Source organism: Micromys minutus (assembly GCF_963924665.1).
Source record: "Micromys minutus genome assembly, chromosome: 16".
Taxonomy (NCBI): domain Eukaryota; kingdom Metazoa; phylum Chordata; class Mammalia; order Rodentia; family Muridae; genus Micromys; species Micromys minutus.
This window is the reverse complement of record NC_137985.1, coordinates 40,466,070-40,482,681: the sequence shown is the minus strand read 5'-3', so window position 1 is coordinate 40,482,681 and position 16,612 is coordinate 40,466,070. Positions and strand designations below refer to the sequence as shown.

The window sequence follows — 16,612 nt, the reverse complement described above, 5'->3', positions numbered from 1 at the left end:
TATAAACTAGTGCCTGCCTTGCATTCTTCACTCTATTGCCTTACAACATCCATGGAGATGAGATTCATGCTCTGAGCACAGACTATGTCTACCTACTCAGTCACCGTCCTATGGAAGGGTCACAGAATCGCAATGGGCGCGTTATCAGGTGTCCAGGTGATCTTTACACAATTATGTAGCTCACAGCCCTGTCTGCTGTGCTTAACGTCACCAAGTCAGCAGAACCAATACTCACCTATCCATATAAATAATCTGAGGAAATTCCAGCTTATTATGAATTTTCTCAGGCTGCCCAAGAGACTGATTAAACTCAAATCTAGAGAGTTCGAAGGTCAACACTGGAGGCAGCTTTGTAAACCAACGCTGCCAAGGTAAAAAGGAAAGGGAAGTTAATGTCAGGAAGTAACAGCCACATTTAAAATATGTTTCACCAAATACCTCTTGATATAGAATTTATATCCAAAATAATTTAAAATTAGATTAGGAGATAAAATGCTGTATAATCTGAAGTACTTAGAGTTATACATAAAGAGTAAGACCAAACCCTCCTCAGCCTCCAAACCTAAACCAACCAGCATTGCACTCAACCATTACCTTTAGAAATAACCACCACAGTATACAAGAACTGACCAAGCACCAATACAAGTCAAGTACTAAACAAGTCATCAGAATTCAAGATGTTCACTAATGAGAAACAGCCTAACAGCATGTAATTAGGGGATGACTACATCCAATAATCATCTAAAAAGACAAACACTGTAAATATATCATGTACTGTTTATTTACAGCTAGCCACAGTTTAAGTCCTATTTACAAATAAAAATCTAAAAGTCTCAGGATGTTATAATCTTCCATGTTGCTAAGGAAAATAATCCCTAACTTCCAAGATACAAGTTTCTGAAGACAGCCAGGCCAGTGAGTTACAATGGCAACCAGCTTCAGAACAACTACTTCCCAGGATGAAAAAAATCCACGTCAACAGAATGAGCACAGCTGACATAAGTCTGTACTAGCAGAAGCAGCTTTGCTCACCCCGCTACAGGCTCCCACGGGTAGCTGTTGGCACCAGGTGCCAACTGACTCCCTCACAGCTAAATCTTTTTATCTTGTTTACTTCTTGACAGTGTCTCACTCACTAAACAGACCACACTGACCTTGAACTTGCAACAATCCTGATTAATCAGTCTCTTTTTAAAAAAGATTTATAAGTACACTGTAGCTGTCTTCAGACACACCAGTAGAGGACATCAGATCCCACTACAAGGGTTATGAGCCACCATGTAGTTGCTGGGATTTGAACTCAGGGCCTCTGGAAGAGCAGTCACTGCTCTTAACCACTGAGCCATCTCTCCAGTCCCTGATTAACCAGTCTCTTTAGCGGTAGAATTACAAACATGAACCACCTTGCCTGGCTTTTCTAGGTTTAAATCTAATTAGCAAGCGTAATGACTCTTGCTGGGTTTTATTTTTACATTATTCCTGTCCCTGGGTACAGTATCACACATGGTACAGCTCCTACTAGAAACTGCTAGGAATCCATTTTTTTCCTGGAGAAGCTGAGAAGGAAGGGCTCTCCATATTCTAGCATATTCTAGAGCTAAGACACCTTCACAGGCCCATGTCAGGTGCCCGAATTTAATTCGAGTCAATTTCTCCTATCATAATCCTTGAGTTGGACAATTCCAAAAGCCAGTTTTGCCCCAAACGTATGAGAGAAAGCCAAATGAGGTAATGTGGGCAATTATACTACACTGGTGCTCACTAATCCCTGCCTAACTGGAATGCTGAGGGATTAATTACCCTTGCATTCATACTGTCTGTCCAACCCATCAAAACCCAAGGATCCCATATAAATAAATGGAAATTACATTTAAAAAAAGCAAAGGCAGAATTTACAAAGTGAGAACAAAAAATATTGTGATAGGGAAAATACTCTAAAAGGACATACCATAAAAGTTAATCACTTTTACTCTTTAAAACTATGGAGGCAGAATTCTCCCTACTTCATCAGAAAGAGAAACTTGACCATACTGAGAACATCAGAAGCAGCATAAACCTTTACACGCCTAACTCAGCTTTAGCAAAGAGTTTCATCAAAGACTCATGATTCACACCAACTGGTTAGATAGGAGACAGATTCAAGTTCTGCTCAGTGTGGTGACCTAACATGTGAACTACTCTGCATAAAAGTTCAGTCCTACTTAATTTAATTGGCTTTGTCACTGGCAACATACACCTTACCTCTTGTCCATACTTCACTGAACGGTCAGAAGGAAGCAGCGCAATGTCACCTTCCACCATGGCCCCTTCCAAACATTCGTCCAAGTTGTGGTAACCGTTTACTTGAAGAGGATACTGGCCGAAGGTCTCGTTGTTACAAAAGGGTTTTCCTAGACAGAGAGGAGGTTGTTAAGTTTTACTACCACCATTTAAAGTCTATTTCTCTGGCTCCACTGAGACACCACCTTTTAGGATTCAGTGAGAACTGAGTGAAAACTGGTGGAAAATACACTGGAGGTAACCTCTAATGATCTATTAGACCCAGGCATGAGCGCACTGCAAGTAGCAAACCCACAGTTTGCCTCTTCATCACACCTACACTGGAACAAGACTACAGAAGATGCACAGGAGTGGCAGAGGCCTGTGTCAAATGTTAAAAATGGAGCTAGGATGTGGTCAGTGAATTCCATATGGGTTACTACAAACAAATTACATCCTTCAAAACATGTATTTCAATGTGGACAATGTGCCAAACACCTGCAGTCCTGTCCTTGAAGGCAGTCCTGACTACATGGCAAGACCCTGCCTTAAAAAAAAGGAAAAAAAAGCACTAACAAAAAATATTTCAAGGGACAAAAGAAGGGTAGAAGCGAAGGCCACAGATACTGAAATGAGACTTGCGAACCAGTCACACACGAATCACAGTTGGTGCTGAGTGGACACTTCAGACTCAATATGGGCAGTCCTGGTTTACTTTCTCAGAAGGAAGAGACTTCAATACTGATTAAAACAAACTCTGAGGCTGAGTGTTCTAGGTCAGCCCTGACTCCTTTGTGTATGGGGTTTACCAACCGATGCAGGCACATGTGAAGGACCTCAACTTGGGGTATCTTCCTCAATCACTTCTCCATCCCTTAGGGTGGTGGGGCAGCCTCACAAAATGTAAAATAGAACTGTGCTGGCAAGTTTGATGTCAACTTGACGCAAGCTAGAGTTTTCTGAAAGGAGGTAACCTTAATTGAGAATTTGTATCCATAAGATCTAGCTGTAGAGAATTTTCTAAATTAGTGATTGATAGGGGAGGGCCCAGCCCATTGTGGACAGAGTCGTTCTTAGGTTGATGGTCTTGGGTTCTCTAAGAAAGCAAGCTGAGGAAGTCATGGGAGCAGGTCAGTAAGAAGCACCCCTCGCTGGCCTGCTTCCACCAGTTCCTGCCTCCAGCTATTAAACTGGGATGAAAGACTAAGGTATATTTCACATACCAAAGTGGACCAGGCTGCCAAGTTCTCCTGCTGGCATGCCCTGCCCACTACCAGGAACTTCTCCAACCCAGGGGCCGGGCTGCCCTTTCCTGTGTCATCCCACCATTTTGGTTATCCTCTGGAACAGTAGCCAAAACTAAACTAGATAATTTTAGTCATGGTGTTTTACTCCAACAGAAAAGCACCTGATGCAGATGTACATACCAGACAATTACTGTTTAGATGGCCTGAGGCGACCAAGAACCTGACCTTGCCGACCTTTTGGAGAAATGTAGAAGACTTTGGAACTAAAAAGTGTTGAATGCTATAGGAAGCGCTTAAAGAAGTGTTTTAATAGGAGCCAAGTTGCTGAGAGCAATGAAGACCACAGAGGCCGGGAAGCCAAGACTAATAGCACCCAGACGCCAGCCCTGTGATATTCTGGCAAAGAAACTGGGCCACTTTCTGCCTTTGCACTATGAACTTGCCACTACCCAGGGCAAAATTTAAAACAGGACTGATTTCTTTGGCAGACAAAATGCCAAGACTTCATAATGTTGAGTTTGTGGCATCGTTATTATTATTAATGCTTCAACAGGTCTACCACAAAAAAAGTGGGGCAGAAAAAAAGTACAAAATGAACAGTTTGGAGAAAAGAGCACCAGGAAGGTTAATGTGACAGCCAAACACATGCTGAAGCGAGGGCTGTAACTGTTGGGTGGTTCATAGCTTTAAAGAGAGGCTGCTCAGTGCTTCCTCAGGGCAAGACCACACAGCAAGCTTCCAACTTGTAATAGAGAATTCCTAGAAAGCAACAAGAATAAAAGCTTCTGCTAATGTGATTCAAGAAAGCAAGGATCCATCCCAAGCTGGCAGCCAAAGTTGGCAATGTCTGTTGTCCATGTGGTGGATTTAGAGATGTTAAGCCCTTTAAAAACTGAAGTCCTAGACAGCAGACACTGAGCTACAAGGTGTAGATTTTGTCCTGCGATTTTGGTTTTATACTGATCCAGTATTTCCTCACTATACCCCTACTCCTCCCCTTTTGGCAAGAGAATGTATATATTCTGTGCCATTATATGTTCAGAATATACAAATGGCCTTGGATGTTACAGGGTTACATACAGTGAAGAGGCTGCCTTGAATCTCAGAGGAGACTCTGGACTTTAAACAGAAAACTTTTGAAGCTAGATTAAATAGTAATATGGCCAAGAGCCTACAGGGCCCCGGGATGGGATACTGTAGTTTAAATGAGAAAGATCTCTCATGATCTCACATTTGAACACTTCTTGTTCAGGAGGTAGCCCTGGTAACCAAGATAGTCTACTGGGAGGTGGACTATAAGAGTTCACAGCCTTTCCCTGTTTCTGCTCTGGCTGCTTCATGTCAATTTCCTACTAGCTACCTGCTGCCATTCTGTCCCCACCATTATAGATGCTAACCCCCCTAGCCCCTGAAGCTATAGGAGACTTTCATCAATAGTTTCCACAGTCATATTTTATCATAACATTACAGTCACTATTACACAAGATAGGTACTACACGTGGGACTGGACCATATCTAACATATAAATATATAACTGCGGTGTCAGTGTAGCAGGTAAGAATGCACCAAGTTTTTGGTTCAAGTCCTAGTACCAAAAATAAACATATACAGTAGTCTAAAAGTTAAGGCCCAGTGGTAGTGCAGGGCTATAATCGCAGGGAGCGAGGCTGATATAGGAAGAGCCACGGGTTCACAAGCTGCTGAATTCTCAGTTTCCATACCATTTGTACATAGTCAAAATACTGCCACTAAAAAATAAAAGCTGTATGTCTAGCCAACAGCTTAACTATTCTGAGAGCAGACAAGCATTTCTGGCAATTTGATTCTACAGAACCTGAGATTAGATAGTCCGTCAGGAAAAGCAACATAGAAATGTAAGAAGCATCACTGACATCAACACAAAAGTTATACAATTTAACATGACAGTTCTAGGACAAATACTGTGTCCATTGTACAGATCTAGAGACTGAGGATTCAGACTATGCACCCATGGTGACACAGAGAAAAGCCAGAAAGCATTCAGTTTATTGGACTTTCAAGTCTACCCTGTCTCCCTGCAAGGACACAGCAGTGAGAAGCAGTCACAGCTGACAACAAACACTCAGGACAAAGACCTTACCTTCTCGGACCCCCTCTGTCAGGAAAGTACCGTAGAATAGCTGCACCATGGGATTTTCAGATTTACTCCTGGGATTGCTGCTATTTTAAAGAAAAGACAGCTCTGTGTCAGCTGAATCAAATATGTGCTCAACAAGAAGTTTTTCATTACCACCAAAGCTGTAGTTCAGCTCAGACACTGACTGACAAGAAGATGCCTGGGACTGTGCTGGGGACACAATGTGTGCCCTTGGGGTCACATTTGATGGCAAATATGAACACATATACATTTGTTCTATATACAGCTATGCCTGCCTACACGTATATACAACTTAGAGAACAGTACAGTAGTGAAGAATGGACTCCCCCAAAGTTTTACAAGGAAATGCTTACAAATTTCCTCAGTGGCACAATATAAGTAGCACGCAAATATGTTAAGTTCCAGCTGCCAAACTATTTCACAGTACTTTATTCTCTAACTCCAGACTTAAAACTACTTAGAAAAGTGGGCTCTTGGCAGCCACACACAGACGATACAGATCCTTGTGGACCTGCCTTCCACCTGTGTCCACGGCTGGGGTGACTGAACCACACGCTCTGTGAATGCTAAGCAGATGTCACAGGTGAGTGACATTAAATGTAATGGTTCCATACAGTACACCAAGGCCACATTTAGGAATCACTTAACCACTTTTAATTACATCTTACAACCAAGCGGTTAGTTCAGGTTCTTTCAGGAAAGAGAAACAAAGGTTAAGGGGACAGTCTAGATTTCTAGAGGGAAAGCCAAGATAGGGCTCACTGGCCACCAAGAAGTTTGGCAAACACTGGCACTTTCTACTTTAGAACAATGACTTTGCCCACCAACTGTTCTCAGCAGCTACTGTGAGTCGAAGGACGTGCAGACAAACCCTCAACACTCACTTAACATTGACAGCTAGCTGGAATGCATCCTCCAGCCAATCCAGGAGCTTGTGTGTGAATTCACTCACATCTTGCTATAAGAGAGGCATAAAGTGCAGTAAGTTAGATACAATACTGTACTCAGGGTAACAAAGGTTTGCCGTTAAGCCCACAAATAAATATTCTACTCCTATGACATAATCTCCCTTTTAGGGGGCAAACTTGCAAAAGACATAGAAACAGGGAGCCCAGTGACTAAAGACAAACAGCAGGCAATGGTGTGATGTGACTAAGCTAGGCCAGGAAGGAAGTGGAACTCTGCAGGGGTGGCCACATCTGTGTGTAACAAAACAAAAACAAAAACAAAAAACAATAAACAAAACCCACCATGCCCAATTAGGCATTTTAAAAAGAATAGACTAGAGTCCACTAGGGTACCGTTAGAAGCAACAGAGAAAGGCAATTTTACAAAGTGTTCTGAGAATGGTGGTTAGCTATGTGGCCATTTTGTGAAGGATGGAGCTGGTGCAACAGCAACCACTCTGAGTTCAGTAGCAGGTGGAGAAGGGAGAGATTCTGTGTCTGAAAGAGAACGGCTGCAGGTTGGAGAAGAGGATTTCTATCCCAGAATGACTAGATTCAGGAGGCTGAGGCTGGAGGACCTAGAGTTCAATGATCACCTGGGTTCAATACTGAGACCTGCCTCAAAATCCAAACCAAATCAAGATTTCTACCTGCAACATCAGAGAAAGGACCTGACTCTTCTCAATTACCCTTCTGTGTGACTCACTGGATTACTTTCTAATTTGTTCCTGCTTCAAAAGCCTCTGTTGGGATTAAGGCGAGAGCCATCGTCCCCGGCTACACTGCTCCTGCACACGGATGGCCAGCACCCTGTGTACCTCTCACTCCTGCTCCAACACACACGACTCTAACTACACCTTCTGAGAGCAAAATATAGGGCGGGTGAAGGCGGCCATCTTGCCTAGCTTTGTTCAGAGCTTGTCACACCGAAACAATTCAAACAGCAGAACCGCACCAGCAAAGGGTAACTCAAACACGGCCTTTGAATTAAGACAAAGTTACCAAGTACCTGTTGCTCCTCCGAGGATCGGAAGGCCCCCTTTAGTAGATCTAGGGCTGCAGAAGGATCTACAAATTTTCGATTTGATCCCAACAAGAGAGCAAATAAGTACTGAAGCTCTTGCATAAACATGATATTTCTTTTTTCCTAGAAAAAAAAAAAAAAACACAGCCACAGTCTTATTTGTAAAGTCTGAATGAATCAAAAAGAAAGTTATCAACAATCACTAGTTCACATTTACCAGGTTCTAGACTAAGTGAGAGCCACAGAGGGACCAGATGAGGACAGCAGGTGTACCCTTAGAGCAGAGGGGAGGTGTCAAGCAGTCAGGGAACAGGCTGAGATGACAGAATGTTCTGGAGTTTCTTACAGTTGTCCATCCACCTAAGCATGGTACCATGCAAGGGCAAGATGGATGCAGTCAAAGAGCACACTAAACTCTCGGAAGGGCCTGGCTCTGTCCAAGCCTCTGCTCTGCACCCTCTGACTTCAGCAGCCAATGGCAGAAGAGACAGCACCTGGAGGGCAGGTTCTGAGTGTCCCCAATAGTACAGCGCTATGGTTAAAACAGTGCCTCACTGCACTTTCTTGGGCCTGTTTCCTAATCTCATTCCTACTTGACTGTGTATCTTTGTAAACTCTTACTTCTTATCCAAAGGAGGGAGAAAGGTGACTTAGCCACAATTAATCACAGTTCCCACATTCGGTTCAGCAACACAGAAACTCTGTCTCAGTGCCAACTTACAGTGTGACTTCGACAATTTTCAAGGATGTTCTGTGGCAGGTTGTAACTGAGAACAAGTCTTCGAAATTCAGGCAACTGAAAGAGCGACTAAAAGAAAGAAATTTATTCTCAACTACTCTCAAAACTCTTAGGCCTGCTCCTTTTAACATTACTGTGGCCATTTTGTATTCAGTCTCCATTTTACTCAAAAGGTGAAATTAAGTACAGGTTCTCAGGCTCCGATTCCCAGAAGTAACTATCCATGGCCAACACTGAACACTTCTCCTAAAGGGCCACAACACTATGGTTGTATTTCCTATGCTGCCGTCTCAATGCTCTGAAACTCCTCTGTTCACCTCTCCACTGCCCCTCTTACCTCACTTAGGACCAATCAGCTTAAAAGTCAGCCAAAAAATGTAGAACTGCCTCCACCCTTGCCTTTGACTGATCAATCCCACGGTTTGTGTGGGGTTCCTGAACCCCAACAAAAACAATTGCAACTTTTGTGTTTCTTTCTGTTTTTTTAAAGTTATCTAACAGGGTCTTACTAGATAATTTAAGCTGACCTTGTATTCCCTATGTATCCAAGGCTAGCCTTAAATTCCAGATCTTCCTGCCTCAGACTTCTGACTGTTGTGATTGCAGGCGTGTTTAGTTACAAGTGTAGTATTTCAAAGCCAGGCACAGTATCTTGGGAGTAATGCCAGTGCTCAGAAAGCTGAAGCAAACAGAGTGCAGTGGCTTCAAGGATGTCCCGGGATCCAGTGAGGCCCAGGCCCATCCTATCTCTAGTCACTGTTTTTTGTTTTTAAAAGTATCCATACTGTAAACCTACCAATTCTACTGTTGTAAGAAAATGATTACAAACAAAGACTAATAAAAGCATCAATTCTTTCAGGTAATAAGAGAAACAATGCCTAAAAGAGGACAATACTAGATTAATACATGTTGACATAAATATTAGTAATAAAACTAGGTGTCATCAAAGTGACATCAAGTTTGGTTCCTGACACTCACAAGATGTCCCACAACTGTCTGTAACTCCAGCTACAGATAACTCAACACCCTTTCTGGATCCCCCAGCACCTATGTGCACATGGCATGAGTACACACAGTATATGCATAGACACAAATAAAAATAAACCTTTTTTAAAAAACGGTTTAGAAATGCATCCATCATTTACCTCCTATGCAGGACAATTAACTGACAAGAATGTGTTTATCAACATGAGCGAATCTCAGAAATACACTGTGTGTGAGACAGAGCCAGGAACAGATGCTGGTTCAGGCCTAGAATGAGCACCAAAACCCTAAATCCAAACGACTGTCTCATGTTCAAAGCTAGCCTGGACTGTACAGTGAGTTTTAGGGCTAGCTTGGGCTGCATAGGAACTCTTTCAATGAAAAATAAATAAAACAAAAGTTATACAAAAGTATAATTCTATTTAAGACTACATACATGTATAATTAGGTCTGTGGGGACAGGAAGTGATGACAGACAGGACTCAACAGCACTGGGATCTTTCTTATTTATACTTATGGTATTCAAGATAAGGCTTCTTTGTGTAGACCAGGCTGCCCTTGATTGAACTCAGAGATCTACCCACTTTTGCCTCCTGAGTGCTGGGACTAAAGGTGTGCACCATGACTGGCTGGCGCACCGGGATTTTATAATATTCACACATGTCCCTGTGAACACTCAGAGAACAGAAAGTGTTGGGTGTTCTCTATCATTTTCACTTATTTCCCAGAGTCAGGGGTTCTCCTGGAACCTAGTGGGGCTTTCTAAGTTCAGCTGGAAGTCAGCCAGCCCCATGATCCTATGTCCACACAGTTGAAGCAGAGGTTACAGCCATGCTGGATGCAAACTCTGGTGCTCGTGATCATACATTAAGTGTACTTAGCTGCTGAACCCATTTCTCTCGCTTTCTAACAGTCACCTTTCACCTGAGTGGTGAACACAGAATAGTTTCCCATCTCTGCACTGTGCCCTGTGCCTGTAAGTTTATTTCTAAATGGTTCATTATGCAGTCCAGGCTGGTTTCAGACTCTTGGCCCTCTTTAACTTGAGTACTGAAACTGCAGGTGTCACCTACATGTCCCTTAAAAGCCATGGTGTCCTCCTGTCAACTGGTTTCCCCAACAACCACTCCAAAATCCATCAGCCATTAAAAAGAGTATAAGCCTGCCCAGCAAAGGCGAGGGCATGACGGTCCCAGTGTCTGTTTCCACCCCCGCCTAAGACAGCTGCAGTCTCAGACTAACTCTGACAGTCTGACTACACCATTTTTACAACAGGGTCTCAGATCGTGGCGGATATGGAATGCACCACAAAGCCCAGGCTGGACTTGCAGTGACCCTCTTGCCCTTGCCTCAAACATACTGATCACAGATCTGAGTCGCCTCATTTGGCTTTGCTCCCACTACACTCACTGTGCTTTTAATTTCTAGTATGTTTACAGAAGCTGGGAAGGCAGCACACACACCAGGTCATTTGTATGCAAGTCTGCAGCCGACAGATCCCTCCATCCTTAACCAGGCAGCCCAAGCTGTCCTGCTGTCACAGGGATTCCTTACATAGTACTTTTTACTCACATACTCTGTGCACAGCTATATAACCCAAACCCCTGCTACCTTACACCTCTGCTTAAGCCAATCCACCCCAACAAACCTACAGCAGCAGCCCTCTAGCTGAGTCGCCTGTTGCTGTGATGAAACACCATGACTGAGAAGCAAACTGAGGAGGAAAGGGTTTGTTCACCTTACACTTTCACATCACTGTTGGACAAAGTGAGGTCAGAAACTCAAGCAGGGAAGCAACCTGGAGGGAGAAGCTGATGCAGAGGACATGAGGATTGCTGCTTACTGGGTTGCTCCTTGTCTCAATTAGGGTTTTACTGCTGTGAACAGATACCATGACCAAGGCAACTCTTGTAAGGACAACATTTAATTGGGGTTGGCTTATAGGTTCAGTCCATTATCATCAATGCAGGAACATGGCAGCATCCAGGCAGGCATGGTGCAGAAGAGCTAAGAGTCCTACATCTTCATCTAAAGGCTGTTAGCCGAATACTGGCTTCCAGGCAGCTAGGATGAGGTTGTAAAACCCACACCCACGGTGACACATCCACTCCAACAAGGCCATACCTCCTATAGTGTCGCTCCCTGGGCCAAGCATGTACAAACCATCACAGTCCTCGTGGCTTCATCAACCTACTTTCTTATAGAACCCAGAACCCAGCTCAGCAATGGCACCACCCACAACAGGCTGGGCCCTCCTCATTGCTGACTAATCGAGAGAATACCTTACAGCTCCATCTCACGGAAACATTTCCTCAACTGAGGAGGCTCCTTCCTCTCTGATGACTCTAGTTTGTGTCAAGTTGACACAAAACCAAGCAGTACACATACCCTCCTTCACAATGCCTTTATGGCATTTATCACCACCTGATTCTGTTAACCAAACTCCAGAAGAGTACAGGCTTTGTCTTAATCATCGTTGTTTCCCGGGTCCTAATCAGAGCCAGGCACATAGTAAACTGAAAGTGTTTTGGTCCAAGCAGCTGGGTGGATGCCACAGAACCATGACAGACAAGCCCATGGACAGGAAGAGGGAAGAACATCTGAAGCTGATGTCTTAGTGTGTGATAGCTAGTCTTATGTCAACTTGACACACAAACTATAGCAATCTAAGAGGAAGGAACTTCAATTGAGACAATACCTCCCTCCATAAGATCCAGCTATAAAGCATTTTCTAAATTACTCATCCCTGGCCTGGCAGACTGAGTTCTGTAAGAAAGCAGGCTAAGCAAGCCAATAAGCAGCACCTCTCCATGGCCTCTGCCTCAGCTCCTTCCTCCAGGTTTCAGGCCTGTTTAGGTTCCTGCCCTGACTTTCATCAATAATGAACAGTGATGTTGAAGTGTCGCCATTCTGGAGTGGGTGTGGCCTTGTTGGAGAAGTATCACTGGAGGCACAGTCTGAGGTAATATATGCTCAAGTTAAAGCCCAATATGGCAGTCTTCCTCTGCTGCCTGCAGTTCAAGATGTAGAACTTCCAGCTACCTTTCCAGCACCATTTCTAAGTTCAGGTCACCATGCTTTCCTCTATGGTGATTACAAACTAAACCTCTGAACTATAAGCCAGCCCCAATTAAATGCCTTACTTTATGAGAGTTTCCATGGTTATGGTGTCTCTTCACAGCAAGAGAAACCCTAACTAAGACACTCCTACTTGCTTTTTGGTCATGGGTTTTGTTATAACAATAGAAATCATAACCAAGGTAACTTGTACCAGGAGTGGGGAATTGCTGTGGCAGAGCAGACTGTTGGTTTGAAAAAGACTTTGGAACTTTGGACTACAAAGGCCATTGAGTGTTTATAGTTCAGTGGGCTGTTCTGTAGAAGCTTAGAAGAATGCTGAGAGCAGTGTGACAATGGAGGCCTGGCTCACGACTTTTCAGAGGGACGCAAAGATTCTACTGGTCTTTTGTGTGAAGATTCTGTGGTTCTGGCTAGCTGAGGCTGAAGAATCAGCTCTGATTAACAAGTGGTGATTAAGAACAGACCACCATCACTGAGGTAAGATCCAGGGGCAGCCAAGGTTGTAACTCGTCCTGGCAGCCAGACTTCGTACCATGTAAAGGTCACCCAGGAGGCAGAGATTCTGAAGGCTTGAAAGGATCGTGGACAGCAGCTGAGGCTCGGCATGTGAGAAACCAGCAGAGAAACTAACAAACTGAAGAGGATGCAGAAGCCCCAGAATTGAGGGGGTCATAGAGAAAAGATGAGGCTTTGCACCATGAAGAGAGCCCAGGAGAGGCTACTGGTGAAAAGCAGACAGTTGCCTTAGACCCCAGCATTTTGGAGACATCAGTACCACACAGAGCGACCATCTCTCGAGCTCTGGGAAATACTTAATAGCCACTTCTCTCTAAAGAAATCCATCCATATGCTTGGCTTTACTTAGAACCTGAAAGTACTCTTTGCTGAACTAGAAATACATTCAGTTAACTCCTACGTAGCGTTGCACACAGGATGTAAACACAGGCATTTTGGACTTAGCACACCTACAGCCTTATTGGCAATTTCTAGCACTAATGACTCCTGTGTCAACAGCACTGAGCCACCTGTCCACTCCTCTAGACCTTCCAGTCCTACAATTTTACAGCCCTCCTCCCCCAAGAGTGTTTTCACAGGACTGGGAATGTGGCTCAGTGATATTTGGAGCAGATGAATATCTGTGTGTATATTTCTATCTAATTCATGCATATAGCTAGTATGGAAGTGCATGCCTAAAACCCTAGCACTTGGGAGGCAAAGGCAAAAGGATCACAAACTTGAGGCCAGTCTGGGCTACTTAACGAAAAAGAGAATTTTTACTGCCCTCTTTCCGGGATGCTCATCTGCTATGGTTCTACTCCAGGCTACCCTCAATCCAAACACACCAAACAAAGTAACTAAAACACAACAAGGCTACAACAAAGACTACCTAACCAGTTTTACACATTTTGATTCAACATGTTTCATTTTAGCAAACTATGAAATCATATTCAGAAGAAAGTTGTCTCTTAAAAACACCATACCTGAATAACAGCACTGAACCAACATGTGTTGCCAACGTTTTTCAGCCCAACTGGCCAACCATCCACTCTCCTCCAGTTATTGGGATTGTGGTTTTCTCCCCAAACTTCACAGCGTTTTCTCTTTGAGCGTTTGGTTTCTGCAGAGTTAGCTTCATGCGTTCTGTATCATACCAACACCACATATCAGGAGGAGGAGGAAGAAGAAGAAAACAGTTAAAGAATGGTTGGTAAATTTGAACAGATGATTCAAATGCCAGAATAACCATCCACTGAACAACCAGTGAAAATCGAGGTTTAAATGCAAATTTAAGCCACTCCATCAGAAACTCTTGCTAGTAAGACCCACAGCAAAAATGAGTTGAGGTTCCAGGCTACTCATTCCTCCACATTAAAGGTTTACACTCAACCTTGATACCCTACTGAAGGGCTTGTATTTATCAGATGCTTAGGCTCATTGTTGATTTTCCTTAGTAACTGGGAACAAAATTTTCTAAACTTCTACTCAAAGACTACTACAGACCAGGTTACAATCCTCCATGTCCTTTACTTTTAAAAATGAATCAAGAGCCAGTGTTGGCAACACACCTGACGGTGAGGGGAAGGGTCAGATTCCAGGCCACCCCCCCCCCAAGAAAACAGAAAAAGGAAAAAGACGAAGGAGTAAAGGGAACTGAATAAGCTAAAGTTGCTCCTTAAGGAAACTATGTTGGAGCAATAAAAGAACAGAATGAGCCATGAGCAGCTTTCCCAGAGTACAATATGACAAAGTAACCATGAGAAACAAAGATCATAAATTAAAGCAACAACCTATTAAGATCTCTGTTGTCGGTCTGAATGTTAGGAGCCTCCAAAAGACTCAAGGCAATGGCTGCCTGAAGGTCATCCTTGTTGTCATGTGTAAGGTCTATCACTTCTGTGAGGAAGCAGAAAGTCCATTAGTTCATGTGCAGGAGAAAAAGGTAAAACACTTCTACCCAAATACATTCCTGATATCCCCCGAGTGGTCCCTCTGCACACCCTGTAATGTCTCAAAGTCAAATGAACAATACAGCTGTACTGCAATTTTATCCCGTCAGTTCACAAGCGACTAAAACAATTTGCCAGGGCTGGGGGATGATCAGGGCACAGAATACTTGCTGCTTAAGCATAAAGACCTGAGTTCAGGTTCCAGCATCCATGTAAAAAGACAGGCATGGTGAGTACATGCCCATATTCTCAGTCCTGGGAGAGAAGAAAGATTCCATGGACTTGGTGGTCTGGCTGCTTAGCCAACTGGTGAGCGCCAGGTTTAGGGAGCAGCTGTGTCTCAAAATAAATAAATAAATAAAGGTAGAGGGGCTGGAGAGACAGCTCAGCAAGTAACAAACAGCACCTACATGGTGGCTCACAATCATTCATAACTCAAGGTCCAGGGGTCCAACATCCTCTTTTGGCCTCTGAGGAGCACTAGGCAATGCCCTGACATACACACATGCAAAACACTTATATACATAAAAATAAGTAGAACTTTAAAAATAAATGAGATAGACAAAGGTCTGAAACAAACCTTTGCCCTACACACACTCATGCACACAATAAATAAAACACAGTAATACCCCACAAAAATCATACCTGTAGGCTAAATGCCTTTACCATTGTAAAGCATCTTAGCACTGGATAGTCAACCATGCACATAGTATTTTATGAAGAAGGGCTAGCTTTATACAGTTGGCTTATGACCTAGTACAGACATACAAAAACTAGTCAAGAAGAAAAACCATTTATAAAGCCAGCCTGGGCTACAAAGTGATGTACAGAGAAAGGAATGAAAGAAACCATTTAAAAGCTTGAACCCAGGCCTGGCTCCCAGCAATGGCTCAGTGACCAGTCAAGGGTCAATGTGATAAATGAGCGATCTGTCACTGTCTTCTGCTAGTCCAGAGAAGACTAGGACAGGAGACCTACTTGCTAAGAGATCTTTGCTGGTGGCACTCTCTTCTAATTCCGACGGTTCTGTAGCACTTGCGTCGTGACTGGGCTCCTTAACTCTTTGGTCTGTGAGAAGGCTGACAGCCTGGGTGATGTCACCATTACTGGCCTAAGAGGAAGGGGGAAAAAAAAAAAAAAAAAAAAAAAAAAAAAAAAAAACACAGTGACTTTCTAAAGGAAAGCACGGCGCTGTTCTTGAACCACCATGGTGACAGTGAGTAGCCCAAGCCTAACCACAACTCTGAGGCAGGGGGAGTCAGTCTAGTGAAGGCAGGGAGCCTGGAGCTCCTGGAGACGGATCAAACCAAGTGAAAGACAGCAAGAGTTAACGTGAAAAGCAAACCACAGCCTCCCTGTCATTTCAGGAGCCTAGCTTCACAGAACAGTTATGGCACATCCAGTCACTAAAGGCAGCTAACACAAGTGATAAATGCATTCGGCCTGGACAGTAATGTCATGGGCAGCCAACATGTTTTACAAGGTGACATATCTGTTTTGAACTTATTAGGAAAATATTCTAAAAGGCACAACAACACCCCTGACATTACCCAATCTATATGTTTTATCTATATTGCCCATACCTCCTGACTATTTTGAAGCTAGGTGTGCTACCACTCATTTCCTTGGGTAACATTCAGAATGTATCCTTTCAAAATATAATCAACAATGCTTAAGAGTATCAGGTGTTAAGAGCAAACAAGTTTTTGTTGGTTGCACTCAGGATCCATATGGGGTCTATTCAATG

General features: G+C 43.5%; 1 protein-coding gene across 6 annotated transcripts in view; it reads right to left on the bottom strand.

Annotated features, from left to right (window-relative positions):
- USP28 (ubiquitin specific peptidase 28) overlaps positions 1 to 16,612 on the bottom strand; it is a 54,156-nt gene that overhangs the window by 23,050 nt on the left and 14,494 nt on the right. For 3 of the 6 annotated variants that reach the window (XM_080929851.1, XM_080929854.1, XM_080929853.1), the window contains exons 3-11: positions 15,844 to 15,976; positions 14,707 to 14,812; positions 13,900 to 14,059; positions 8,336 to 8,422; positions 7,600 to 7,737; positions 6,528 to 6,601; positions 5,626 to 5,705; positions 2,242 to 2,390; positions 236 to 363 (exon numbers count right to left, since the gene is read on the bottom strand). In XM_080929851.1, the coding sequence (XP_080785977.1) occupies positions 236 to 363; positions 2,242 to 2,390; positions 5,626 to 5,705; positions 6,528 to 6,601; positions 7,600 to 7,737; positions 8,336 to 8,422; positions 13,900 to 14,059; positions 14,707 to 14,812; positions 15,844 to 15,976 (1,055 nt within the window). The remainder of the gene's footprint in view (positions 1 to 235; positions 364 to 2,241; positions 2,391 to 5,625; positions 5,706 to 6,527; positions 6,602 to 7,599; positions 7,738 to 8,335; positions 8,423 to 13,899; positions 14,060 to 14,706; positions 14,813 to 15,843; positions 15,977 to 16,612) is intronic. The other 3 variants (XM_080929852.1, XM_080929855.1, XM_080929856.1) reach the window with 1 other exon arrangement.